At 40.1% G+C, this 22,736-nt stretch overlaps 1 protein-coding gene across 1 annotated transcript in view; it reads left to right on the top strand.

The window, feature by feature from the left end:
• LOC106814297 (atrial natriuretic peptide receptor 1-like) overlaps window positions 1-22,425 on the top strand; it is a 24,802-nt gene extending 2,377 nt beyond the window's left edge. Inside the window, exons 3-17 of the mRNA XM_014818595.1 lie at window positions 1,231-1,366; window positions 2,708-2,799; window positions 3,609-3,747; window positions 4,694-4,778; window positions 5,461-5,581; window positions 6,408-6,467; window positions 10,811-10,882; window positions 15,221-15,335; window positions 15,602-15,770; window positions 15,882-16,022; window positions 16,614-16,737; window positions 18,028-18,132; window positions 20,143-20,293; window positions 21,001-21,191; window positions 22,246-22,425. Of these exons, the coding sequence (XP_014674081.1) occupies window positions 1,231-1,366; window positions 2,708-2,799; window positions 3,609-3,747; window positions 4,694-4,778; window positions 5,461-5,581; window positions 6,408-6,467; window positions 10,811-10,882; window positions 15,221-15,335; window positions 15,602-15,770; window positions 15,882-16,022; window positions 16,614-16,737; window positions 18,028-18,132; window positions 20,143-20,293; window positions 21,001-21,191; window positions 22,246-22,425 (1,881 nt within the window). The remainder of the gene's footprint in view (window positions 1-1,230; window positions 1,367-2,707; window positions 2,800-3,608; window positions 3,748-4,693; window positions 4,779-5,460; window positions 5,582-6,407; window positions 6,468-10,810; window positions 10,883-15,220; window positions 15,336-15,601; window positions 15,771-15,881; window positions 16,023-16,613; window positions 16,738-18,027; window positions 18,133-20,142; window positions 20,294-21,000; window positions 21,192-22,245) is intronic.
• Window positions 22,426-22,736: the final 311 nt, after the last annotated feature.

The raw sequence follows: 22,736 nt of genomic DNA, 5'->3' as shown, positions 1-22,736 counted from the left end.
GTGTGTGTGTGTGTGTGTGTGTGTGTGTGTGCGTGCGTGCGTGCGTGTGTGTGTGTGTGTGTGTGCATTTGTGCGCGCGTGTGCGGGTGGGTGGGTGCGAGCGCGCGCTTGTCTGTGTGCGCGTGCGCGCGTGCGTGTGTGCAGCCTGTTCTGCTAGCATTATTACTTTGAATGCTTTTAATGTTTTAATGTTAATAATATAACGTACGCGCGCCCAATCACACACGCGCATACGCACACAAAGACATATCCGCGTACACAAGCGCACACACTAGAACACCAAAATGTTCTGCTTGCATCTATGACAAATACGACATACGCATATACGCTCTCCTATGACACTATTTGTCATAGGAAAATTCTTCCTATGACAAATATTGTTGTATGTGTTGTGCGCATCATAGGCGTTTAGGAGCGATATTGTGAACGCAAGCAGTGAATTTCAGCTGTAAAGCGGAACGAAGTTGACTCGCCAATATTTGTCATAGGAAGAATAGGAAGACCCTACTATGACAAACAGTGTCATAGGAGAGCGTATATGCGTATGTCGTATTTGTCATAGATGCAAGCAGAACATTTTGGTGTTCTAGTGTGTGCGCTTGTGTACGCGGATATGTCTTTGTGTGCGTATGCGCGTGTGTGATTGGGCGCGCGTACGTTATATTATTACCATTTAAACATTAAAAGCATTCAAAGTAATAATAAGAAACCGGTAACCGGTAAGTATGGGGTAATGTATAAGCAGGTAAGACGACGAATTACCGTTCATGATCGATATAATTTGGTAAATGATGAAGTAGGTAATTATGTAAAGATTCTAGAACTTAACGGTTTTCACGCTTTGTTAATGATATTCCAATAACTAATCTTTTCATGATGATCCAGCATCACTAACTTGCAACGCTCCGAAAAAACCTAGCGCAACCGAATCGACCTACACTGCGTAAAGTCAGAGCAACGTGAAGCTCAGTGAAATTTGATGTACACCATACATGCCACGCGCAACAAATATCACCTTACGCAACAAATACGCAAGAAATTACGCAACAACACACACAACAAATTACCACGCAACAACACACAACAAATATCACCTTACGCAACAAATACGCAACAAATTACGCAACAACACACACAACAAATTACCACGCAACAACATACACAACAAATATCACCTTACGCAACAAACACAACAAATTACGCAACAACACACATGTGCTTGCCACGCAGGTGAATTACTTTGTCGGTGCATTCCACGACGCCGTCATACTGTACGGAATGGCACTTAACGAGAGCTTGGAGGCTGGGCTAGACATTCGAGATGGCTTCAATGTGACGCGACGCATGTGGGACCGGAAATTTCAAGGTAGGCAAGAAATTAACGTACGATGCCAATGCCAATGCAACTTCTTTACGGCATTTTGTTCGTTGTTCCGTCTTTTTCGCTCGTTCTGTCGCATGTCGCCATTGCAACTTGGATCGCGTGGGAACTGTGTGTGTGTGTGTGTGTGTGTGTGTGTGTGTGTGTGTGTGTGTGTGTGTGTGTGTGTGTGTGTGTGCGTGTGCGTGTAAGTGTGCGTGGCACGATTATTGACGCACGAAGGGTCGTTGTCGTATAGGGTAGTACACATATGTACCCGAGGTAACTATCTGATATGGTTAGGGTTAGGGTTTAGAGTTAGGGTTAGGGTTAGGGAGTAGGCGTAGGCGACATACTCGCCGACACCTCGGGTACTACATTTACGACAACGACCCCTTCAGCATTATTGACCGCATGAATGTATGATTGCATCAAAACCTATAGTTTACGCATAGTGCATATAAATCATGTGTAAACATGGCCCACATCACTGCATGTTTTAGATGGAAACATCGATACGATTATTTCGTGCTCACGCTGCAAGTGACATGTGTGTCCGGAGTGACTGGCAGGTAGCTTAATCGTAGCAGGACTACGATGAGAAACGTTCTAAAACGATGCTTAAGGCTAACGCACACGGTGCGCATTCGGCGCGCCATCGCACGCAAACCAACCCGCACCCGGTGCGCATTCGGGGCCAGAAAAATCAAACACGATAGATATTTTGCGCACGCCAGCCCGCACACGGTGCGCATTCGGCGCAGCGCCGTTGGCGCCCGCCGATGACGCATCGTGTGGGGGGGCCTTTAGTGGCGAAGTGATGCACGTGTTCGACAATTTAGCGTACATGTGTGTGAGGCACGTATAAACGGGTGTGACTAGACCGACCTAGCAACAATAGGGTTAGGGTAAGGACCAAGGTTAGAGTTAATGTTAGGATTAGGTTTAGGGTTAGGATTAGGGTTAGGGTTAGGTTTAGGTTTAGGGCTGGGATTAGGGTTTAGGGTCAGGCTTAGGCTTATGGTTAGGGTTAGGGTTAGGGTTAGCGTTAGGGACTAGGGTTAGGGTTATGGTTTAGGGTTAGTGTTAGGGTTAGGGTTAGGGTTAGGGTTAGGGTTAGGGTTAGTGTTAGGGTTAGGGTTAGGGTTAGGGTTAGGCTTAGGGTTAGGGTTTGGGTTATGGTTAAAGATAAGGTTAGGGTCAGAATCTAAAAGTGCGTAGTTATCTCACATTCCGACGTTGCCAATCGACGCAATGTGTCCCGAATGTTACCTGAATGTGAAAACCTCCGTGACCCGGTTGATTAATGCTAATTAACGAAGAATTAACAATTTATTTTATGACTAGGCATTACAGGTGAAGTTTATATCGATGACAACGGTGATAGGGACACGGATTTCTCTATTCTGGATCTCAATCCGGATACGGGAGAGTTTGAAGTAAGCATTCCTAATAAATACGTCATCGCCTGCATGCAGACTGTTAATTGTGCCCAACGGAAGGGAACGTAGAAAATACGCAATGTAGCAAATTTCTCAAACAAATTGGTTATTTGCTATTACAAGAAACAAGCGTTACACTAAAGTGCAGAATCACTGTTATAGACTAAAAAGTAGAAATCAGGGTCGGACTAACTACACGTGATAGTCATAAAACAATGTTTGGTTTACCACTAACTTAATCACTGACAAATCACAGTCGAGAAACCGGAAAGCGAACCTCTTCCTATCGAGTTAATGGTAGGATTGTTATATATCGTACTATATCGTAGTATCGTAAAAAAACGTAGTCTAATATGTTAAATATACATTTATGATAGATTATTATACGCTATCATTTTTTCATGCTGTGACCTTGTTAGCTGGTTACTACTGTACGTGTTTGGATCTCCGCTAACATAATGGCAACAAATTAAAACTGTTTACTCTAGAATATCTGCGTAACTCAGCAACGTCCTGTTTTGTTAACTTGTTGCTAACTGGTATGACTTGTTTGCCGCCAACATATAAATATGATCGAGGCAACAGAAAACGACTCTTACGTGACAACCTCTTGCTCTAGAGTTTCATGACGCTACTGAACCAGTAAAATTATATTATTCTAGCGCTGTGTTTACGCTATAGGATGTTGCTTATAATTATACTACTGTGTTTTGCACCGCGCTAAAGTATTATTGCAGACGAGACAACAGAAAACGGATTTTATTTAATACAATTTTACGCTCGTATCAATACCACGGTTACTTTAGGTTGTCGCTAACTACTACGGCTGGTCGCCGACTTACAACGAGGTACAGGATGTCCGTTGGCCCGCCGGAAGACAAGGCCCTCCACCGGACATCCCGTTTTGCGGTTTCACGAACGATAACCCGGCGTGCGATCCCGTCGGTAAGATATATCAGCAAGACACGAATTTGTATAAGACCTGTCTATCTATCTATCTATCTATCTATCTCTATATTATCTATCTATTTTGATTTATATCTATCCATCTATCTCTACGTTTGTCTATTTCCCTCTATACACACACACACACGCACACATATATATGTATATATATATATATATATATATGTTGCATATTTTGTGGTATCAGCGTCAAGGGTAACTAGACTAGAGCCAAAGGGCCGCAAGCATTAGTTGTTGACCGCTACCGTCTTCTATGGAGGACTTTCTATGATATAATCAAGACATCGTACAATTTCTGCAAACAATTTCCGCCTAGAGTTGATTTCGTTTCCTGCATATGCCCGATTGTGCGAACGAATGCGACTGCGCTATTGTTCAACGCAACTAGTAGAGCACGGTTGACATTTACCTCCTAATCAGGTCTGATAGCATATTTTGATACACGCAGAGAATCGCTGTTAGAAATTATCGCCATCTTACTAGCGTTGCACTTAGCATAGAGATTAACGCATTTAGTTGTGAGTATTGATACGTATACGCGGTAGTTATAGAGACAGCGTAAACATCACCACGCCATGCTTGATTATACGCGTTGTGATTAGGAATACGGAAGCACACTAACGACTCTACTAATTTACTGATTATCTTGCATTGATTACCGTGCATAGATTGCCGTGCATTGATCCCGGAAATGAGTGATAACGTGGATTATTATGGTATTTAGAATAACTGGAATTCTAGCTCTTGGAATGGTTCTGAGAACGCAATGGAATATTATGGCGGAATAGGTGTATGTTCACCATTCCATATCTACTACGTATACGGATAATGAACGTTTGCAAATATAAAAGAAGAAATGCAGTTCTGGTGAATTGTTTTTGTTTTATCTGTAACTCTAAATTTTTATTACGGTTAATTTATACAGAGGAGATATCTACCAGTATCTATGTCAGCCTTGGGACTGTTGCCTGCCTTGCTGTCGCCGCTATAGTCACCTATCTACTCTACAGGTAGGCCTACGTAGTTATCATTTATTGTTATTTTATTTATGTTATTCATATTAATTATCATTATTGGGGTTACGCATGTCTCAGTTTAAGCATGGCAGAAATTTCTGCTGCATACTACATATGCAAATATAAGTATTAGTGTATAGCGTTATATAGTTCTTATTAAAACATTCCAAAACTTATACAAGATTGTGTAAGCGGTAGCTGTTGGTGATAAATTGTGGTGATTATAATTATGTTGCTCGTGTGCCTTTGGAGGGAAGGGCGGATGTTGTGCTAAATTTATTTTCCACGCACGAATGCAAAGTTTCGTAATTATGTAATTAAGCTGCTTCGCGATTTTCACCTGTTAAGTAGCATTTCGTTTCGAAAATTCTTTCCTTAATCTCCTGAGTGGAATGGTGGTACGCGTAAGATGTAATATTATATAATAATGCTATAACATCAAGAGCCAATAACACATACAGTATATGGTGCTAGTACTTGATAAAACTTACCGTTCATTGTTCATAGGGCTGTCTCACCGAATAAAAATATAAGTAGGCCTATTTTGCGAAACCTACTCAGTATGCAATTAGTAGCTCAATAATTATTTATATTACAGCTAGTGCGTTTGCTGAATACGTAAAATAATTTATGACTAGTAATTGCGTATGATTCCCCGATGGCGGTACGTTGACAGACGGAAACAACTTCAGATAGAGCTACTGAACATGTCGTGGCGAATTCAGTGGGAGGAATTGAAGTTTCAACGAAGCAGATTCGGAATTGGCAGCTTGACAAGCATCGGCAGGCTATCCAAGGTAAGGGGAAAAAACACAAAAAACGTATGACCTCCCCGTCTATCATATAGACTGATGGAAACCTCAGGGTGCCTACCCGTACGAGGTTTATGTACCTTCAGCACGATATAAGCAAACGTGTACTTTTCTCAATTGTGAAGCAGAAGCCTGAGGCCAAGAGAGCCATCCCCGTTAGGACGCAAATCCACTGCACCATTCTTTATAAGGTCGACGCACTCATCTCTCATCATCATTGTCTCATTGCCTTTAACGGATTGAAATTGGCAAAGAACCATGAGCTCTTTTGTGTTTTCCTTCGCAGGTATACACAATGTTGTGATGCTGATGCACTCTGCACTGCACTGCTCCGATTGCGCTAGTGCTGTGATAATTTATGATATGCTTATACTCAGATGATATGCGAAGCTTGTACGTCGTATGACGTTCACATGTTTCACCTGTGAGCTAGCGTGCACCTTCTGCTGAGAATGCAAATGCATGAATTTCAGTGGAATCGCTGTAGCAGTAAGGTGAAGCTTGGAGATTATTGGATTATTTGGATTATTGGGAATATTATAATTATATTATAAATATTATATTATATGAATATTATAATTATATTGGGAATTACTGATGGAAGGCGCGACCATATAACGCGGCAGCCGTAGTATCTGGCTTATTCCGTGGCTAGACTTCCAGCAACCATTTTGAGCAGTGTGTAAGGGAGGATTGCTATTAGAAGTTCTATTTAGAACAGGGAGTGGTCGACATTTAGACACGCTGCTAGATTTCTCTGTGGAATCTAAACGGCAAATATTTTAATTTATACATTTTCTATAATTTTCAGAGCTCATATTCATCCACAGTTTCGCAGCAGCAGGTGTTTGCCAACGTAGCAAATTACAAGGTGAACATGTAATGTATTCTGTCAGGTTCATGTAATGTATTCTTCCACGAAGACATCTAGCTTTTAACGTTGTGCTAATCAACGACATCTCTGCATTCAAAGATGCTAAAACCAACCAATCTACGCGTCTCGTCGTCACCTCGACTGGTGCAATAACAACAAACATCTAGACGCACAAATATGCCTATATCGTTATGCAGCCCTTCCCCAGAGAGAGAGAAGAGAGAGAGAGAGAGAGAGAGAAGAGAGTGTGTGGTGTGTGTGCGTGTGTGTGTGTGTGTTTGTGTGTGTGTGTGTGGTTGTGTATGTGTGTGTGTGTGTGTGTGTGTTGTGTGTGTGTGTGTGTGTGTGTGTGTGTGTGTGTGTGTGTGTGTGTGTGTGTGTGTGCTTGTTTGTATGTGCGTTTGTATATGTGTGTATTGTGTGTGTGTGTGTGTGTGTGTGTGTGTGTGTGTGTGTGTGTGTGTGTGTGTTGTGTGTTGTGTGTGTGTGTGTGTGTAAAGAAACCTTTTCGATAGATCTCTCTTTCTTTATATCATTCGCCTGCTCTCTCCCTTCCCCCTTTCTGTCTCTCACTCGTTATCTCTATATATCTACCTATCTCCCCTTTTCTCGTTTCCTCACTCGTGGCCTTTTCCACCTCTCTCTCTCTCTCTCTCTCTCTCTCTCTCTCTCTCTCTCTCCTCTCTCTTCTCTCTCTCTCTCTCTTCTCTCTCTCTTCTCTCTCTCTCTCTCTCTCTCTCTCTATGTCTTTCCCCCCCCTCTCTCTCTCTCTCTCTCTCTCTCTCTCTCTCTCTCTATGTCTTTCCCTCTCTCTCTCTCTCTCTCTCTCTCTCTCTCTCTCTCTCTCTCTCTCTCTCTCTATGTCTTTCCCTCTCTCTCTCTCTCTCCTCTCTCTCTCTCTCTCTCTTCTCTTCATGCGTGTAATTGTCGTTGTACGTGCTTATTGATTCAACGAAAATAAAGAATTACAAACGTGTTAAACGCATGTAGTAACATAATCACCTGATGATCCACGCCATGATCCGAGTAATACTATTGATTGCAGGGCTTGGTGGTTGCAGTAAAGCACCTACGTCAGCGACCTGTTGAACTTACTCATAACCTTTTCGTTCACATGAAAATGTAAGTAGTTAACGTGTTACGTGCTTTTTATTCTTTAACATAAATAAGTGAGTCAATACAATGATGAACATAAGTCGTTTTTGGCGCGCAGTAAAAAGTCAAATCGCTCAAATAATTTCATTTTATTATTATTAAAGGGATAGTAGACTTTAGGATTTTACTGCATACAACTGTACTTACTGATATAACAAATCGTCTATACCAACACGTATTTGTTACCAGATACCTAATTTAATTGTTATAATTAATTACACATCAACGCTACGAAATTTTGAACAGCCCCATGACACGCCGCGACCGTGCTGCCACCCTGAAAAAGTTGCGCATTTGCCAATTTATTTTGCACGTTACAGACCAAGGGCTAATCACAAAGGTGCAATTTATATTATACCTAAATGCTATTTAACCAAACGATGTTCATTTTAGGACAAATTTATCCATAATATAACTGAAACTATATGTCGTTAGTAAGATATTACAATCCTTTTGCTTTTAAATTAATAAAAAAGAAACCCCCTCGGCTGTATCCCTTGGCTGAAAAGTGGTTTTGCGCAACTTATGCATATCGTGCGCTTTGAGTGGCGCCACCGTCGTTGTAATCAAACTGTAGTCGTTAGTTTTAAAACATTTTTTAATAATATTTCTAATGGTGATTAAACCATGAAACTTTTTATGTAGAGTAATTTTAACCTGAATTAACTGAAAAAACCTAGAACCTAGAGTAAACGATCCCTTTAAACGTATTATATATATATCAGGAGTACGTATATATATGTATCCCTTTATCTACTCCTGATATATATATATACTATTATGTTTATATTTTAAATTTTTATAACTACACCAAACACGCTTTTTATCCGATAGTAGTTCGAACATATATTGTCCCTGATTGCTCGCGTTTTATCAGAAATTTGAAAAACCAATAAACTAAATGCACTTCGTGTGGATGTGACGTGGTCCTGCTTTGGCATTTACTAGTTGCGTGATCTGCAGCATCCTAACCTTGTCGCTTCATCGCGAATCTGCATTCTGACGTGCCGAACATAGTCGTTGCGATGGAGTACGGAGCGAAAGGCAGCTTTACAGGTGATTGCGATGTTTCATCCGATTTTTCATGTGATTTTCATTCGCTTACCTTCCGCTCTCTCAAATACACGCGCTGGCACAGCTCGAGAGAGAAAGAGTTTTGGCGTTCTTGAGCAATTAATTGAAATTTTCAATATTGACAAAATTCTGTAATTATACCAAAACAAATAATATACAGTGTACTATTTTTATTACAACAACAGGAGTGAATAATAATAGATTAATATTATTCACTCCTGTCTTATTATCCAATCTATTATCATATTCACTCCTGATAACAGCGTGTCGTTTTTTCTCTTCAAGTCGAGTCAGTTTCAATGTAGTGTTTTTACATAGGCGATATAAAACAAGTGATGTATCTCAAGAGTCATTAAAGTGATTACGTCACCGTAAATAGTAAAAAATAAATAAAATATTTCCATTTTTTCACAAAAATATAGTAATCTGCTCACTTTTTATGGTTAAATTGCAGCATTATACTTCCTAATTTTACTATAATTATTGTTCGATGTGAACATACACTCGTGACTTCATACATAGCTCATAGCAAGCAATTAATGTCAGGAACATAATATCAAATCGTCCAGGTTTTTTGCCATCTTTAACTAGTTGAGAAACATCTTATCATGGTAAGAATTTGACGATACGTTTAATCCGTTAGGCTCTTACTTTAATGTAAAAAAATGCCACACAATTTACAAATTTACCATCCGAAATTTCGTGACGTAGTCAATTTAAAGAAGCGAATTACCACTCAACAATAAATGCTCTACATTTTAAATATAAAAAATAAATAAATTTCTGAGACATAGTGGCCATGCGAAAGCATAGATAATATAGGAAAATTTGGATAACTAGACACCCCACTCACTTCCTGTTTCTACCATACTTATCACATCCTATCAATAGCGTATAAGGAAGGAGAACGTACAACGGTAAAATGCTGAAACCATGTTGCAGCATTAGTCGAATGAACTTTCCCCGTTTTATTTTGACGATTCTTTGCAGTATTATTATCAGCTGTCCTACCTTGTTAATATAAAACAAATCGCATGTCCCTACGATGCCCCTACGCTGAGATAATAAGCGGTGAAAATCTGGTATTTTCGCCGAAAACCGACTCGAGATCACTGTTTACTGCGACTCTCTCGCTTTGAGATAACTTCGGAAAACCTCGTGTTTTTCCGTCAATGATTACAAATGGAACAAATGACGTCTGTTATTGATTGCCATAGTGATGACCCCCACCTGTGCCCACCTCACGCTGGATGTAGTAAACTCTGTAGTACCAGAACATTCTGACGAATGAGTCAGCGCTACCACAGCGGCGACCGAAGCAATAACACTGCCACAAAGCGAAAAAGGGTCGCAGTAAACAGTTAATCTCGGAGGTTTCGTGCGAAAATACCAGATTTTTACGCTCATTATCTCAGCGTAGGGCATATCGTAGGACAAGCTGTTTGTTTTATATTAGCAAGGTAGCGACAGCTGATCTATAATACCGCAAAAGAATCGTAAAAATAAAACGGGCAAAGTTTCTTAATTCGACTAATACTGCAACATGGTTTCAGCATTTTACTGTTTAGCTCTCCTTCTTTATACGCTCTTGATCCTAGCTACTTCCTATAATCCCTTCCCTTTTTCACCTATTCTATTTTCTTATTTTTCCAGCTCTTTACTCCAGCCTGCGTTTTTCTCTCCTCTCTTCTTTTTTCTCCTCTTCCTCCTCTCCTCCTCCTCATCCTTCTTCTCCCACCTCCTCCCCAAGTTCTGCATTCTCCACATTACCATATCTTAAATAATCATTGTATACACTTGATTTGATCTCAGGCTCTTTACCATAGTAATTGTATTTAAATTAAAACAACGTGAATTGATCTCGTGCGTTTTACTATTAAAGATTTTATATAAGTGTGTGTGTGTGTGTGTGTTGTGTGTGTGTGTGTGTGTGCGCGTGTGTGTGTGTGTGTGTGTGTGTGTGTGTGTGTGTGTGTGTGTGTGTGTATGTGTATGTGTGTGTGTGTGTGTGTGTGTTGAATATAACCATATATGCGTGAGGAGTGAGTATAATGCTACCGAAGCGTATTTACATGTTTCATTATAGTCCTATGCACTTGCGCGCGTTGCAGGACATACTGGGGAACGACTGCATTCACCTCGACGAACAGTTTTGCATGTCGATTGTCAACGACATCGTCAACGTGAGTGTCATTGCGTGCGCTACATTGCGTGCGCGACATTGCGTGCGAGTCCGCGTGACCCACACACGCCGATAGATCGAGACCTACAACCATCCACGATGTCTTCATTAACGAATGCGCAAACACTGTTGGCATTTAGAGGCCATTCGTCGCTATCGTCCCTGATACGTGTCTAGCGCATTATTAATGATTGTACTGATGCGAGCGTAATGAACGCGGTGCGGGAGTGCGTGCGGGGATGCCTCGGGTTTAATTAGCTAAAACGTGACAGCGCTAAGCTGCCAATCTATTCGTCGTAAGCTGATAGGAGCAGAACTGTAATAATAACAAAGTAGTTACTTAGTTGTTAGTAAATTAATAACAAATGTCTCTTAGTCTATATAATTTTACATCTATATTTATATTTATTTTTATGTTTATATTGATATTGATATTGATATTGATATTAATATTTATATTTATGTTTATGTTTACGTTTACATTTATATTTATATTTATGCTTATATATACGCATTTATATTTATATTTATAATTATGCTTATATATACGCATTCATCTTATATCACATTTACATTGACATTGACATTGAGCATTTTCTTTACATTATATTTACATTTATGGGGCTTTATTGATTTATCCATAATATTTTCTTTAGGTTTAACATTTCGATATTATCATGTTATCATTAATCTATATTATGTTTATAATTACCTGCTAACACCCAACAAATCGGCCTATTGTCTTTCTCCTGACATGTGATGTGTGTGCATATAGCACGGACTCGTGCGTTGTGGTCTTGTCGCAGGGCATGCTGTACATCACTCGTCGTGCCTGAGGAGTTACGAGGCTCTGTGACGATCGTCCAAGTGCATCTGTGACAGTCGCTTTTGTCGTCAAGATCACCGTCTTCGGGGTGAACGAATACGAGAGGAGGATCCGGGTGGCCACGTGCCAGACGCAGCACATAGTACGTACGATGTCTAAGACACGGGGACGGTTGGCCATCGTACTCAGGCAATAATTATTTTTACCGCGGTAGAAAAAAAATTTACCGCAGTTAAAATTATAGCTCCTTTTACCTCAATCAGAGGCCTTGTACACATAATTTAACCGCGGGTAAAAACAATTTATCCTAACAGGGTTATAGCTATATAGCGTCAGTAAAATACTACATGAGAATATAACGATGTCTGAATCACGGGGTTTATAGCTATATACGTAGTAACAGTACTACATGAGTACGCCTACGTACGATGTCTGATACACGTATTATAGCTATATATGTCAGAAACATACTACAATGAGTAGGCCTACGTACGATGTCTGATACACGGGGTTATAGCTATATACGTCAGTAACATACTACATGAGTAGGCCTACGTACGATGTCTGATACCGGGGTTATAGCTATATATGTCAGTAAAATACCTACATGAGTAGCCTACGTACGATGTCTGATACACGGGTTATAGCTATATACGTCAGAAAACATACTCACATGAGTAGACTACGTACGATGTCTGATACACGGGGTTATAGCTGATATATGTCAGTTAAACATACTACATGAGTAGGCCTACGTACGATATCTGATACACCGGGTTTAGCTATATATGTCAGTAACATATCTACATGAGTAGGTCCTACGTAACACGATGTCTGATACACGGGTATAGTGCTATATACGTCAGTAATATACTACATGAGTAGCCTACACGTACGATCTCTGATACACGGGTTATAGCTATATATGTCAGTAACATACTACATGAGTAGCCTACGTACTATGTCTGATACACGGGTTTTAGCTATATATGTCAGTAACATACCACATGAGTAGCCTAGAACGATGTCCTGATACACGGGGTTTAGCTAATATAGTCAGTAACATCTACATCAGTAGCCTACGTAGCGATGTCTGATACACGGGGTTATAGCTATATACGTCAGTAACATACTACATGAGTAGGCCTACGTACGATGTCTGATACACGGGGGTTTAGCTATATATGTCAGTAACTACACATGAGTAGGCTACGTACGATGTCTGATACACGGGGGTTTAGCTATATATGTCGAGTAACATACTACATGAGTAGGCCTACGTACGATGTCTGATACACGGGGTTTAGCTATATATGTCAGTAACATACTACAATGTAGAGCCTACGTAACGATGTCTGATACACGGGGTTTAGCTATATATTTCAGTAAACTATACATGAGTAGGACTTACGTACGATGTCTGATACACGGGAGTTTTAGCTATATATGTCAGTCACATACTACATGAGTAGGCCTACGTACATTGACTCACGGGTTATCTATATAGTCAGTAACGATCAACATGATAGACTACGTACATGTCTGATAGAAAAAAAAAAAAAAAACGAAAACCGGGTTTAGCTATATATGTCAGTAACATTACTACATAGTAGGCTACGTACGATTCTGATACACGGGTTATAGCTATATACTGCAGTAACAATACTACATGAGTAGCCTACGTACGATGTCTGATACACGGGGGTTTAGTACTTATATGTCAGTAACCATACTACATGAGTAGGCTACGTACGATGTCTATACACGGGGTTTAGCTATATATGTCAGTAACATACTACATGAGTAGGCCTACGTACGATGTCTGATACACGGGAGTTTAGCTATATTATATGTCAGTAACATACTACATGAGTAGGCCTACGTACGAAATAGCTGATAAGGCACGGTAGTTTAGCTATATTATAGTCACAGTACATACTACATGAGTAGGCCTACGTACGATGTCTGATACCGGGGTTTAGCTATATATGTCAGTAACATACTACAATGAGTAGACACGTACGATGTCTGATACACGGGGTTTAGCTATATATGTCAGTAACATACTACATGAGTAGGCTACGTACGGCGATTCTGATACACCGGGGTTAGCTATATATGTCAGTAACATACTACATGAGTAGGCCTACGTACGATGTCTGATACACGGGGGTTTAGCTATATATGTCAGTAACATACTACATGAGTAGGCCTACGTACGATGTTGATACACGACGGTTTAGCTAATATATGTCAGTAACATAACTACATGAGTAGGCCTCACGATACGATGTCTGATACACGGGTTTAGCTATATATTTCAGTAAACATACTACATGAGTAGGCCTACTTACGATGTCTGATACACGGGGGTTTAGCTAATATATTTCAAGTAACATACTACATGAGTAGGCCTACGTAACGATATCTGATACACGGGTTTAGCATAATATGTCAGTAACATCCTACATGAGTAGAACTACGTACGATGTCTGATACACGGATTTAGCTATATATGTCAGTAACATTACTACATGAGTAGGCCTACTCACGATGTCTGATTACACGGGGTTATAGCTATTATACGTTCAGTAACATACTCATGAGTAGGCCTACGTACGATAGTCTGATACACGGGGTTTAGCTATATATGTCATGTAACACACTACAATGAGTAGCCTACGTACGATGTCTGATACACGGGGGTTTAGCTTATATTATATGTCAAGTAACCATACTACAATAGTAGCCTACGTACGATATCTGATACACGGAGTTAGCTATATTATAATGTCAGTAAACATAACTACATGAGTAGGCCTACGTACAATGTCTGATACACGGGGTTTAGCTATATATGTCAGTAACATACTACATGAGTAGGACTACGTACATTCTGATACACGGGGTTATAGCTATATATGTCAGTAACATAACTACATGAGTAGCCCTACGTACGCATGACGATACACTGGTTTAGCTATATATGTCAGTAAACATACTACATGATAGTCCTACGTAACGATGTCTGATACACGGGGTTTAGCTATATATGTCAGTAACATACTACATGAGTAGCCTACGTACCATTGTCTGATACAACGGGGGTTTAGCTATATATGTCAGTAACATACAAACATAGTAGGCCTACGTACGATGTCTGATACACGGGGGTTTAGCTATATATGTCAGTAACACACTACATGAGTACGTACGATGTCTGATACACGCGTTTATAGCTATATACGTCAGTAACACACTATACATGTGCACGTGCGATGCCTGATACACGCGTTTACAGCTATACGTCATTAAGACACTACTAGACACTATGTGTCACACTCTGACAGTAAACTGCGCTTCAGCGCGTTTAATCACTACCTGTATATTCGATGAATTTACCTCCTCGCCACTTCCTGCGGAGCGCGAACCTGAACTGCCGCGGAAATTGACATGTTTTGTTTCTCGGCAGAGCGTCTGTATGTCGCACCTGAGATCTTACGGGCGACACAGGCACCTGTTGCGGGCACGCAGAAGGGCGACATCTACTCCTTCGCGATTATTCTGCAGGAAATAGCTCTACGATCCGGACCTTACGAGAGCGAGAGAATGCACCTGTCAGTAACAGGTAGTTATATATACATATATATATATGTGTGTATGTGTGTATGTGTGTGTGTGTGTGTGTGTGTGTGTACGCGCGCGCGTGTGTGTGTGCGTGCGCGCGTGCGTGCGTGCGTGCGTGCGTGCGTGTGCGTGCGTGTGCGTGTGCGTGTGTGTGTGTGTGTAAGGGGGCGTATACATGCGTGCATGCGCGTGTGTGCGTGTGCGTGCGCGTGCGTGTGTGTGTGTGTGTGGAAATATATGTGTATATGTGTGTGGATACTTTTTCAGATATCTTAGAAAAAGTGGAATCTGGAAATACACCGCAATTCCGCCCTCATGTGCCCTACGACCCGGGCCGCAGTGACATCATCGACTTGATGACGTCGTGTTGGCATGACAATCCCGACCAACGGCCGTCCTTCAGTCAGATCCACCTGTCGCTTAGGAAACACCACAAGTGAGCAACCAGTTTACAGTTATTGCGTCAGAACTGTATCGATTGATTTCCTATACTAACGACTAATAACAACGTCGCTTCAAATGTGTCTCATTTGCGTGCGGTGTCTAGAACACAGAATATCATGGACTCTCTGCTCACCCGAATGGAACTGTATGCGAAGAATCTAGAAGATATCGTTGACCAAAGAACGGGACAATTGGTTGAGGAAAAAAAGAAGGTGGACAACTTGCTGAATGAAATTCTCCCACGGTAAGAGTGACCCGTATTGCGCTGTGCGTGTCTATGTGTACGTACACCGCGCGTATATATACGTACGATGCGACCTGATCTGTACCGAGACTATAATGTATATAAACAGGATGCAAGGTACACATATTCTACGCTGATGGCAGGAAATATATGCGTGTGTAAATCAGCTGTAAAATGTCCCTGGAGAGGTGACAGCTGCATGCTTTCATTAACGATCCGTATACGGGAAGTGAATACATCCGCAATGATGCCGAGTTATTTCTAAAAAATCGAATAAATATGCGCAGCTTCATATGTAAACGTCGATGGTACGTGAAAGACACTATAAGCATCCTACAAGATAAACTGCTACTCCTATATATAAGCTGCTACAAGATAAATATTTTCGTAATATACGGCGCTTTTCTAGGCGTGTTAAACCTAAAAAACGCCGTATGGAAATATTTACCTTGTATGTGTGCGCACACGTGCCGTGCGTCGATGACCGTGGACGAACTAAACTAATCAGGTTGTTGATAATATTGATTCTTGCATATTTGCACCTGCTGAATTACAGCGCGTGTCTGTGCCTGTGTGTGGTGATTGATCTAGGTCGGTAGCAGAACAGCTAAAGCAAGGCAAATGTGTGCAGCCGGAGTCATACGAAAGCGTGACGATTTACTTCAGCGATATAGTCGGCTTCACAAGCATATGTGCTGACAGCAAACCCTTACAGGTGATCTCCCATGGATGGATGGATGGATGGATGGATGAATGGATGGATGGATGGATGGATGGATCTCTCTCTCTCTCTCTCTCTCTCTCTCTCTCTCTCTTCATGCGTGTAATTGTCGTTGTACGTGCTTATTGATTCAACGAAAATAAAGAATTACAAACGTGTTAAACGCATGTAGTAACATAATCACCTGATGATCCACGCCATGATCCGAGTAATACTATTGATTGCAGGGCTTGGTGGTTGCAGTAAAGCACCTACGTCAGCGACCTGTTGAACTTACTCATAACCTTTTCGTTCACATGAAAAATGTAAGTAGTTAACGTGTTACGTGCTTTTTATTCTTTAACATAAATAAGTGAGTCAATACAATGATGAACATAAGTCGTTTTTGGCGCGCAGTAAAAAGTCAAATCGCTCAAATATATTTCATTTTATTATTATTAAAGGGATAGTAGACTTTAGGATTTTACTGTATACAACTGTACTTACTGTATAACAAATCGTCTATACCAACACGTATTTGTTACCAGATACCTAATTTAATTGTTATAATTAATTACACATCAACGCTACGAAATTTGAACAGCCCCATGACACCCGCGACCGTGCTGCCACCCTGAAAAAGTTGCGCATTTGCCAATTTATTTTGCACGTTACAGACCAAGGGCTAATCACAAAGGTGCAATTATATTTATACCTAAATGCTATTTAACCAAACGATGTTCATTTTAGGACAAATTTATCCATAATATAACTGAAACTATATGTCGTTAGTAAGATATTACAATCCTTTTGCTTTTAAATTAATAAAAAAGAAACACCCTCGGGCTGTAGCCCTTGGCTGAAAAGTGGTTTTGCGCAACTTATCAGATCGTGCGCTTTGAGTGGCGCCACCGTCGTTGTAATCAAACTGTAGTCGTTAGTTTTAAAACATTTTTTAATAATATTTCTAATGGTGATTAAACCATGAAACTTTTTATGTAGAGTAATTTTAACCTGAATTAACTGAAAATAACCCTAGAACCTAGAGTAAACGATCCCTTTAAACGTATATATATATATCAGGAGTACGTATATATATGTATCCCTTTATCTACTCCTGATATATATATATATATTATGTTTATATTTTAAATTTTTATAACTACACCAAACACGTTTTTATCCGATAGTAGTTCGAACATATATTGTCCCTGATTGCTCGCGTTTTATTCAGAAATTTGAAAAACCAATAAACTAAATGCACTTCGTGTGGATGTGACGTGGTCCTGCTTTGGCATTTACTAGTTGCGTGATCTGCAGCATCCTAACCTTGCTCGCTTCATCGGAATCTGCATTGACGTGCCGAACATAGTCGTTGCGATGGAGTACGGAGCGAAAGGCAGCTTACAGGTGATTGCGATGTTTCATCCGATTTTTCATGTGATTTTTCATTCGCTTACCTTCCGCTCTCTCAAATACACGCGCTGGCACACTCGAGAGAGAAAGAGTTTTGGCGTTCTTGAGCAATTAATTGAAATTTTCAATATTGACAAAATTCTGTAATTATACCAAAACAAATAATATACAGTATACTATTTTTATTACAACAACAGGAGTGAATAATAATAGATTAATATTATTCACTCCTGTCTTATTATCCAATCTATTATCATATTCACTCCTGATAACAGCGTGTCGTTTTTTCTCTTCAAGTCGAGTCAGTTTCAATGTAGTGTTTTTACATAGGCGATATAAAACAAGTGATGTATCTCAAGAGTCATTAAAGTGATTACGTCACCGTAAATAGTAAAAATAAAAAAAATATTTCCATTTTTTCACAAAATATAAGTAATTCTGTTCACTTTTTATGGTTAAATTGCTGCATTATACTTCCTATTTTACTATAATTATTGTTCGATGTGAACATACACTCGTGACTCATACATAGCTCATAGCAAGCAATTAATGTCAGGAACATAATATCAAATCGTCCAGGTTTTTTGCCATCTTTAACTAGTTGAGAAACAATCTTATCAGGTAAGAATTTGACGATACGTTTAATCCCGTTAGCTCTTACTTTTAATGTAAAAAAATGGCAACACAAATTTTACAAATTTTACCATCGAAATTTCGTGACGTAGTCAATTTAAAGAAGCGAATTAACCTACTCAACAATAAATGCTCTACATTTTAAATATAAAAAATAATAAATTTCTGAGACATAGTGGGCATGCGAAAGCATAGATAATATAGGAAAATTTGGATAACTAGACACCCCACTCACTTCCTGTTTCTAGCCATACCTATCACATCCTATCAATAGCGTATAAGGAAGGAGAACGTACAACGGTAAAATGCTGAAACCATGTTGCAGCATTAGTCGAATGAAACTTTCCCCGTTTTATTTTGACGATTCTTTGCAGTATTATTGATCAGCTGTCCTACCTTGTTAATATAAAACAAATCGCATGTCCCTACGATGCCCCTACGCTGAGATAATAAGCGGTGAAAATCTGGTATTTTCGCCGAAAACCGACTCGAGATCACTGTTTACTGCGACTCTCTCGCTTTGAGATAACTTCGGAAAACCTCGTGTTTTTCCGTCAATGATTGACAAATGGAACAAATGACGTCTGTTATTGATTGCCATAGTGATGACCCCCACCTGTGCCCACCTCACGCTGGATGTAGTAAACTCTGTAGTACCAGAACATTCTGACGTAATGAGTCAGCGCTACCACAGCGGCGACCGGAAGCAATAACACTGGCCACAAAGCGAAAAAGGGTCGCAGTAAACAGTAATCTCGAGGTTTTCGGCGAAAATACCAGATTTTTACCGCTCATTATCTCAGCGTAGGGGCATATCGTAGGGACAAGCTGTTTGTTTTATATTAGCAAGGTAGGACAGCTGATCTATAATACCGCAAAGAATCGTAAAAATAAAACGGGCAAAGTTTCTTAATTCGACTAATACTGCAACATGGTTTCAGCATTTTACTGTTGTACGCTCTCCTTCTTTATACGCTCTTGATCCTAGCTACTTCCTATAATCCCGTTCCCTTTTTTCACCTATTCCTATTTCTTATTTTTCCAGCCTCTTTACTCCAGGCCTGCGTTTTCTCTTCCTCTCTTCTTTTTTCTCCTCTTCCTCCTCTCCCTCCTCCTCATCCTTCTTCTCCCACCCTCCTCCCCAAGTTCTGCATTCTCCATTACCATATCTTAAATAATCATTGTATACTTGATTTGATCTCAGGCTCTTTACCATAGTAATGTTATTTAATTAAAACAACGTGAATTGATCTCGTGCGTTTTACTATAAAGATTTTATATAAGTGTATGTGTGTGTGTGTGTGTGTGTGTGTGTTCTAATTGTTAATTTATTTACTTACACGCACGCGATGACATTTCGTGTTGGCTCAGGTGCGACACCGGCCTGACGAGAAGCTCTTGCTACGTATCGGCATTCACACGGGCCCGTGCGTCGCCGGAGTCGTCGGCATGAAGATGCCGCGCTACTGTCTGTTCGGCGACACGGTGAACACCGCCTCGAGAATGGAATCGACCGGTGCAGGTACGTACCAGTGTATGCGCTGTTTACTGCCTCTAGTCATTAGTCATGTTTGAAACGAAGGCCTGGACCGTCTTCACGGGGGGGGGGGAGCAAATCCAGTTCCATTACCTTTATGTTTAAAACAGAAGCTTGCGTCGTCTCTATATGAGACGCACACTCACTGCGACTACGCCACGTGTTTTAGACGAATTTATCACTCGATGCCATCGTTGAACTATAAATATAGCGATAAAGTAAGTCCTATAGCCTGTAATTACTTATCTGTAGTTTTCGCGTGATATATGCAGTTCATGCCACAAATATAGAAGCTTCTTCCACGGGTCTGGGAAGGTAATATTTATCAAACGCGTGGTTTTAGCGATTTTATTCTACTCGAGCGTTTTTATACGCCTGCATAGGTTGCGATGCTCAACTTTTGTTTGCCCAACTGCTGTATTTGTTGTTCTTGTTGTTGACTTATTTGTTATACTAATACTATTGTAATTATTGTTTACTCAATTGTTGTACTTATCGCCTGCCCAATTCCTGTATTGATCTTTTACCCAAATGTTGTGTTTGATATTTACACATCTGTTGTATTTTCTGTTTACACACCTTTTCTATAATTGCTTCTTTACAGAGTAGATGTGATTATTGCTTGCTCTGTTGCAGTACTGGTTGTTAATTTCAGCTACAATGCCCTGTTATTTCACGTTCCATTTACGCAGCTCTGATGATTCATATTAGCGCAGCAACGGCCGAGCTTCTGGGTGCATTTGAGTTCGACGTGCAACTACGGGGAGAGGTTAACATCAAGGTATGTTTACATCGTATAACAAACATATTTTATTATTATATACAACATGTAGGCCTAATGAATCTGTACGGATTTTCAGTACGGCGGATGAGCATACGAATTGTGTTCTCATAGATAGAATTGTGAAACTTTATATAGAATATTATTATATCAGAAACCCTTCAGGACCTAAGGTGGTACCTTGCAACCTCTGCAAAGTTTCACACCTCTATAATAGAGTGCACACTATGGCCATTTTTAATTAATCCACGCGATAACCACGAGAAACTGTGTCTAGGAAGCAGGGGCGTAAATCCCGGGGGGATGGGGGGATGCATCCCCCCGCTCTTGAAGAAGGGGGGATGGCCTGTACAAATATCCCCCCCTGAGATTCAAAAAAAGAGAAAAAAAAAGAAAGGAAGAAGAAGAAAAAAGAAAGAAATAATGCATAATGCATAAGAAATGAGTTTTTTAAATGTATGTATAACTGTATAGCCTACAGTACAATTCAGTGTTAATCATGGCTATTGAATGGTATGCAAGACAGACTTTCCAGTGGGGCACGGAGGAAGGAGTGACTGCCAGAGGCTCTCAAAAGTACAAGTGCTATGCGGGTGCAGTGGAATCTACACCCAATATATCAAGCTTCTTTGCAGCAGACAGAGAATTGTCTGTTTTGACGCAGAAGTCAGATTTACGGATTATTTAATTGAACATAATGTGCCTTTGAGGGCGGCAGACCATGCAAATGAACTCTTCAAGAAAATGTTTCCAGACTCACAAATAGCCAAAAAGTATGGTTGCAAACATACAAAAATTTAATATTTATATTTATGTTTATGTTTACGTTTACATTTATATTTATATTTATGCTTATATATACGCATTTATATTTATATTTATAATTATGCTTATATATACGCATTCATCTTTATATCACATTTACATTGACATTGACATTGACATTTTCCTTTACATTTATATTTACATTTATGGGCTTTATTGATTTATCTCATATATTTTCTTTAGGTTTACATTTCGATATTATCATGTTATCATTTAATCTATATTATGTTTATAATTACTTGCTAACACCAACAAATCCGCTATTGTCTTTCTCCTGACATGTGATGTGTGTGCATATAGCACGGACGTGTGCGTTGTGGTCGTGTCGCAGGGCATGCTGTACATCCACTCGTCGTGCCTGAGGAGTTACGGAGCTCTGCGATCGTCCAAGTGCATCTGTGACAGTCGCTTTGTCGTCAAGATCACCGGCTTCGGGGTGAACGAACTACGAGAGGAGGACCCGGGGGTGGCCACGTGCCAGACGCAGCACATGAGTACGTACGATGTCTAAGACACGGGGACGGTTGGCCATCGTACTCAGCAATAATTATTTTTACCGCGGTAGAAAAAATTTAACCGCAGTTAAAATTATAGCTCCTTTTACCCAATCAGAGGCCTTGTTACACATAATTTAACCGCGGGTAAAAACAATTTATCCTACAGGGTTATAGCTATATGCGTCAGTAACATACTACATGAGAATATACGATGTCTGATACACGGGGTTATAGCTATATACGTCAGTAACATACTACATGAGTAGGCCTACGTACGATGTCTGATACACGGGGTTATAGCTATATATGTCAGTAACATACTACA

The sequence above is a fragment of the Priapulus caudatus genome, unplaced genomic scaffold (genome assembly GCF_000485595.1).
Source record: "Priapulus caudatus unplaced genomic scaffold, Priapulus_caudatus-5.0.1 Scaffold901, whole genome shotgun sequence".
NCBI lineage: Eukaryota > Metazoa > Priapulida > Priapulimorpha > Priapulimorphida > Priapulidae > Priapulus > Priapulus caudatus.
The sequence above is the reverse complement of the archived record's forward strand: the minus strand, read 5'-3'. Positions and strand labels throughout refer to the sequence as shown.